The sequence below is a fragment of the Olea europaea genome, unplaced genomic scaffold (genome assembly GCF_002742605.1).
Source record: "Olea europaea var. sylvestris unplaced genomic scaffold, O_europaea_v1 scaffold7948, whole genome shotgun sequence".
Classification (NCBI taxonomy): domain Eukaryota; kingdom Viridiplantae; phylum Streptophyta; class Magnoliopsida; order Lamiales; family Oleaceae; genus Olea; species Olea europaea.
The window spans coordinates 1-7,073 of NW_019266379.1; the positions used below are offsets into that span (position 1 = coordinate 1).

A 7,073-nucleotide genomic window follows, 5' to 3' on the forward strand; every position below is an offset into this window, starting at 1 on the left:
GCAAGCCGCTATAAAAGTGGCCTCTTACCAAGCAAAGACAGCAAAACATTTTAATCGCAAAGTCAAGGCTCGGAGGTTCAGAGTGGGCGATTTGGTCTTGAGGAGGGCCGAAGCAGCAGGCCACCCCCCAAGGAAGCTCGGGCCCGTCTGGGAAGGGCCCTTTGAGGTCATACGACAAGTTCGCAAAGGAGCATACAGCCTAAGAGACACTTCGGGTAGACCTCTTCCGAGGCCCTGGAATGCCGACAATCTGAAAATATATTACAAGTAAAATTCCCGACGCCTTTGAGGAGATTTTCTTTTTCTGCATTTTATTTCTAGTTTAGCGGGCCTGCGTGCCCATGCATGTTTTCTATTCTCTTTTGTAATGAACTACGTTCGGCTTGATCCCGTTTGGGTACGTAGGCAGCTTGGATGCAATATAAATCCAAGTCCAGTCCAAACAATTAATAAATCCAAACCGCGGGTATAACAGCCCCTCTAAGCCTTGCCCTCGAGCAAGCCCCCTTTAAGCCTTGTCTTTGGCAAGCCAATTTAAGCCTTGCCCTCGAGCAAGCCCCCTTTAAGCCTTGTCTTTGGCAAGCCAATCTAAGCCTTGCCCTCGAGCAAGCCCTCTTTAAACCTTGCCCTCGAGCAAGCCCCCTCTAAGCCTTGTCTTTGGCAAGCCAATCTAAGCCTTGCCCTCGAAGCAAGCCCCTTTAAGCCTTGTCTTTGGCGAGCCAATCTAAGCCTTGCCCTCGAGCAAGCCAATTTAAGCCTTGCCCTCTAGCAAGCCCTCTAAGCCTTGCCCTCGAGCAAGCATGTAAGCCTTGCCCTCGAGCAAGCACTAAAATCCTGGAGCTCATAATCAGTACAATAGTGCAGCACAAGTATAAATCCCGAGGACATACATCCCGACCATATATCCTTGTATTTTGGTCCAAAGCTGAAAAATAAGAGCTCGGGATAAACTACTCACAGAGGTCGGTCACAATTCTTCGAATACCCCGAGGTAACCGCCCATCGTGATTAGTCTTCAAGATAATTCAATATAAACGTCGAGACAAAATTACCATCAAGGTGTTGAACTATTCGCTATTGTCCCCGGCATTAAGACTTGTTTAAAAATCAGATTGATTTGTTTTTTCAATCGTCATGATTTTTATTCGTCGGGATATTAATTCAATATTGTCGTCGTGATAATTGATCTCTTTAGTCGTCGAGCTATTAATTGTCTTCATCGTCGAGATAATTAATTGTCTTTATGATCGAGATAATCAATCCTTCTCGAGGTATTGATTAATGTTCGGCGCATATGAAAATAGAACACGACGATAATACAAAATAAGCTCGGTCAAAAGAAAAAAAACAATCTCTATTAAGATCGGGCATTTTACAATTACAAAAAATAACGATACTGGATGGGCTCAGTAAATTTAGGCGTCGGTGTCCTGACTGCCTTGGCCTTCCTCGGCATCATCGCCGTCGATATCGACGTCTTCATCCCCAGCGTTTTCTTCGGACTCTGAAAGATGAAGGTCATCACCCACCTCGGGGATTGACTTCAGATCCTCAGGGCGAGCATCCGGCCTCAGGCGCATGAAAGCTCGAGCTTCCTTCAGGGCATGAAAGTAAGAGCCCATAGCATAATCACCCTTTAACTCGTTGAAGGCGTCAGACTTCTTGAAGTCCTCGACCGCTCCCTCTCGAGCATTGGCCAGCTTCGCATCAAAATCGTTTTTAAGCTGATCGAGCTCGAGCTTGGAGTGCTCAGCCTCAGCCTTCGCAGTACCGGCCTCGCCCTGAGCACTGCGTAGATCATCTCGCATATGCTCAAGCTCCCTCAATAGCCGAGCGCGCTCCTCCTCGAGGTCGGCAATCCTTAGATCCCGAGCAGAAACGGCCCCCTCGAGGTCGGCCATTCGTGAAGACTCGTCCTTTTCCTTCAAGGAAAGGCCCCGAGCTATTCCCAGTGTCTGCAAAATGGAGCATGGTTAACCTCGGGACGTCAAGATAACAAAAATAATATAAAACAACCGACGAGCTTACCTTCAAGGCCATAGCCTCAAGAGCCCTCAAGCCATTGCTTAAGTCGACATATGCCCGGTATTTGTCGACGATGCTGAGCACTGAGTGGCACCGAGAGCATCCCTCGGGATTAGCAGGCCCCGGTGGCAGGCTCCCATCCTCGAGGTCGACCACGTCAACAGGTCCCCGAGGAACAGACTCCCGAGGGGTCCCCTGATGATCCTGTTGCTGAGACCCCGTCCTCACTATTCCCAGAGACGGTCCTCGGGGCCTTGAAGATTCCCCAGGCCCACTGGTCTGCCTCGAATCCCGAGGTCTCTTTTGGCCCCTCCTCTGGTCGGGAGCCCGGGCCTGGGGAGCCTTGGACTTTTTGTTCACTGCCCGACGAAGGGCACTTGGATCAAACGTCATTTCTGCAAAGATAAAAAATTACATGTAATTAGCACGAGCATAGCAAGAATACAGATCGGGATTTTAAGCGTCAAGTTCACATATCCTACCCTCGATTTCTTTCATGTTTGCAAGCTCGAGGATATCATCCCCGAGGATATCATCCAAGTCATAAACGAGGGGCTCGAGCTCCTCTAGCATTTGCCTATGCCTCTCCAACGATTCAAAGTATGCCTGACCCCCACAAAACCTAGCAGTATCAGGAACCCCCCACCGAGGACTAAAGGGAACGTCGGGATCTTGAGGTATAGCGTAGAACCACTTATCCTTCCACCCCTTCAGGGAACTAGGCATCCTCGGGATTCTAAACCCTCCTCGAGTTGAGAGGTAAGCAAAACAAGAATACTGGGGGAGTTGTTTTAGGTCGAAGACCATCCTACATAAGTCGACGTATGGGATAATCCCGAGGTATCTACAAGCTATAAAGAAGTAAGTCAACATCCTCCACCCATTCGACACTAACTGCCCCGGGCTCATGTTATACTCGGTCAAGAGCGCGAGGAAAAAGGGGTGCAATGGCCACCTAAATCCCCCCTTTAAAGAATCCTTGAAAATGACGAACTCTCCCTCCCGAGCAATAGCTACCCTATCCTCATTACCAGGAGACCTAATATCACAGTTCGGCATCAGGCCGAATTCCCTAGCAGTCGCCACGGCTAAGTGCTCCTTAAACCTACAAGGGTGGTCGGGGTACACTAGTGGGGTCGGGATATCCTGGGCTCGAGGATTCGCACTTATGGGGACGGCCATAGGTATTATCGACTGCCCTAAGTCCTCGGTTGGTGTTCCCGAACTCGAGGATGACGTATCGCTATCACTACTCGACATCCTACCCTAAATATAGACTTTTCTTAAAAATTAACTTAAAGACTTGAGGACTCACCTTATCCCGACGATTCCGACAAGGTTTACTGATAGTAAAAAAGTAAAAAATGAATAGGAATGGAGGCTTATATAGGGAAACATGGGTGGGAGCCCAAAGGTCGCATCCTGAACCGTTCGATCATGCCACGTGTCCTACATCCCACGGTCTAAAAATTACACCGCCTTTCTACTAGGGCTGGCGTCATTACCACATCTGACGTCAGCCCTCAGGAGTCCTTCCTCAGTATTGAATCGTCAGAGGCTCTATACCGAGGACTATAACTAGGACCTTTTTGCACCTATCCTCGTGCATATTATCGAGCACAGGTGCACGGGGGCCAATGATATTACCGAGTATTGTGTCCCGACGAATATAGACCGAGGACTCAATTTCGTCAGTATGTGCACCAAAATGCTCGGGACATATGTGCTCGGGTATCATGTGTGCCCGGGCTAATAACCCGAAGATTTATTACACAATCATTCGGCATGTCCTCGGGAATATGTCCTCGGGATTATGACCTACGACAGCGCCTTGTCCAACGAGAGATTTATTCTGACTAAGTATCCTTAATCTATGTCTCCTATGCCCAGAAGAACTCTATTGGTATCACAATTATACCACAATTCAAACTCCTGTCTCGCGCAGGACTCATTGGTATAAAATTGCAAAATCAAGCTGTCCTACTACAGGTGCAATGCGGAATCCTAATATGAACACACTACCTACCCCTATAAATACAGGACCTTGAACCATTATTCACGTACGTTTTACATTGTTCTTCAGCACATAGCCTCACGCATATATTTCCCTTTCTGACTTAAGCATCGGAGGGGCGACGAGAACATACCTCGTTGCCTTTGTTTCAGGTATCGGAAGATCACGTTCGTGCTCATCATCAGTCATCAAGTTCGGGAAATCTACAGGTACGACTTTTGGTAGCATCATTGGCGCCGTTTGTGGGAATCGCTACCAAAAGCCATGGTAAACACACGTTCAGGTCTTCCACCAGCAAGCTCATCCGCTCCAAACCAACACCCTCCTGAGGATATCCCTGTTCCTCAAGAGGAATCATCAGAAGTGCCGGAGCCCCAGCCGGCAGTCGTCACTGCTGGAGCCTTTGAAGAGCTCAGGCAACAGGTCGCAACACTGACTCAACTGCTAAGTCAAAGAAACTCGCATCCGTCACCTACACCAGCACCCCAGGGGGGTTTTATGGCTGATGCTCGATTGACCAGTTGACATTAGGGTGCTGGACTGCACAGCGTTGTGACGTTGGGGTGCTTGAAATATTTCAAGACAGGTCGATTCAGGCACAATTCAATTAACATTAATATTAAAACAATGTCTAGAGGGATCGTAACGAGGGACAAGTGTGTATAATATACATAGTATGTAACATTCATTGCAAGTGAGTTGATGCTCTATCTTCACTTCCACATTAATCAATCAAACTAATGATTAACTGCTCCTAAAAGTTGGAGTCATGCTATATATATAAAATTGGTAGATAAAGTAATATTTATACCAATCATTTCGAAAATAGATTTTTCCTGAACATATACACGGACGTCATGAATTTACAGGTCGCGCCAGATCAGGTGATGTGCAAGGCCTTCCCGCAAACCTTGACAAATGCCGCTAGGGATTGGTTCTCAACCTTAGAGTCCAACTCCATAGCCTCATTCTCGGATTTGGCGGACAAGTTCTCCGCTTTCTTCGCAAGCAGCAAACGCATCAGGAAGACAGCGGCTTCCCTCATGCAACTTAGACAGGGGCAAAATGAGACCTTACGTGACTTCATGACCAGGTTCAACAAGGAAAGACTTCAGATTCCCGACCTACACATAACTGCAGCGGTTTCTGCCCTCACATATGCCATAAAGTGTGAGGCCTTCAAGATGTCTTTATCCAAAACACCGCCAAAAACAGTGACCGAGCTTCTTACACGAGCCGAGAAGTACATAAATATGGAGGAAACACTGAATCCGAGAAAGGTTGGACCATCCCATGACAGGGTCGAGCATAAAAGACAGCATGACCCGAACCCTCGTGAAGAACAGCATCGGAGAAAACAGAGACAGGAGGTTCCCCCGACGCCGTTCACGCGTTTAAATACGTCAAAGACCAATATATTGATGGAGATCAAGGATATGAAGGAACTGAAATGGCCTGTCAGAATGAGGTCACCACCCGAATCCAGGGACATGAACAAGTACTGTGAGTTCCATCGGGATCACGGGCATACCACGGAGAACTGTAAGGCCCTGCAACGGGAGATTGAAGCCCTTATTAAAAGAGGACTCCTGAGCTCCTACGTCGGTAACGACAAACGCCCGAGGAATGATCGTGGCAGGGAAAAAGACCCTGAGGCAAAGAGGGATGGTCAACCCACTGCTGGAACCATCAATATCATCATTGGAGGTATTGCCTCGGGAGGAGACTCCAACAGTGGAAGAAAACAATATGCCCGGCGAAATGCCTTGGCCTCTGGTATGCCTCAGGGAAAACTGGAGGATATTACTTTTGGGACCGGAGACTTAGAAGGCGTATCACTTCCACATGATGACGCCTTGGTAATCTCAGCGATTGTGGCCAATTTTGAAGTAAAGAGGATCTTGGTTGACAACGGGAGTGCGGCCAATATACTTTCACAAGAAGCTTTTGCCAAAATGGGAATCCCCTCTCCCCAACTCAAAGCGGTTAAAACTCCTCTCCAGGGGTTTGGTGGAGGAGTCATCACTCCAGAGGGAATAGTTGAGCTTCCACTAACGTTGGGTTCTGGCCAGAAACAGGTTACAGAGATGACATCTTTTCAAGTGGTACGTGTCTCAATGGCCTATAACGCAATTCTGGGAAGACCACTCCTGAACAAAATTAAAGCCATTGTGTCCACCTTCCACCTAGCCATGAAGTTTCCAACGAGTAATGGCGTTGGGGTTGTCCGTGGAGACCAGACAGCTGCCAGACAGTGCTACGTTGCCAGTGTTCGGGAAATAAATAACGACGTCATGCAAATCTCGAGGATGGATCTCGAGGATGGGCAACAAGTCAGACTTGCTCCTGTCGAAGAATTGATGGAAATTGAGCTCGAGCATGATAAGAAGGTGACGATTGGTCGGGATCTTGACGTCACCCTGAAAACAGAACTTGTTAGTTGCTTATCTCGCAACATTGACGTTTTTTCCTGGAAGGTTGAGGATATGTCAGGGATAGACCCTAAAATTGCAGTCCATAGGCTTAACATTAGCCCAGGAGCCAGACCAGTAAAGCAGAGGAAAAGGCAGTTTGCCCCAGAACGACGGGAGGTCATTCGCGAAGAGATTAACAAACTCGTCAGCGCTCAATTCATTCGGGAGGTCCAATATCCCGATTGGCTCGCCAATGTTGTTTTAGTAAAGAAGGCCAATGGTAAGTGGAGGGTCTGCATTGACTTCACAGATCTTAACAAAGCATGTTCGAAAGATAGTTATCCCCTACCACGGATTGACAACTTGGTGGATAGCACGTCCGGACATAAGTTGTACAGCTTCTTGGATGCATTTTCTGGTTATCATCAAATCCTCATGGCCGAAGAAGATCAAGAAAAGACATCATTCATGGCCGATTCCGCCATATACTGTTATAAGGTCATGCCTTTCGGTTTGAAGAATGCAGGGGCAACATACCAAAGACTCATCAACAAAGTCTTTGCTAACTTGATTGGAAGGAATGTGGAGGCGTACGTTGATGACATGGTGGTCAAGAGCAA

The 7,073-nt window shown here is 47.7% G+C and overlaps 1 protein-coding gene across 1 annotated transcript; it reads right to left on the reverse strand.

The window, feature by feature from the left end:
- Nucleotides 1–6: 6 nt before the first annotated feature.
- LOC111391460 lies at nucleotides 7–2,437 on the reverse strand. Its single transcript, XM_023016685.1, has 2 exons — nucleotides 2,029–2,437; nucleotides 7–1,955 (listed from the first exon to the last, which is right to left on the reverse strand). The coding sequence occupies exons 1-2, from the start codon at nucleotides 2,416–2,418 to the stop codon at nucleotides 1,416–1,418; spliced, it is 930 nt and encodes a 309-aa protein (XP_022872453.1). The 5' UTR covers nucleotides 2,419–2,437; the 3' UTR covers nucleotides 7–1,415.
- Nucleotides 2,438–7,073: the final 4,636 nt, after the last annotated feature.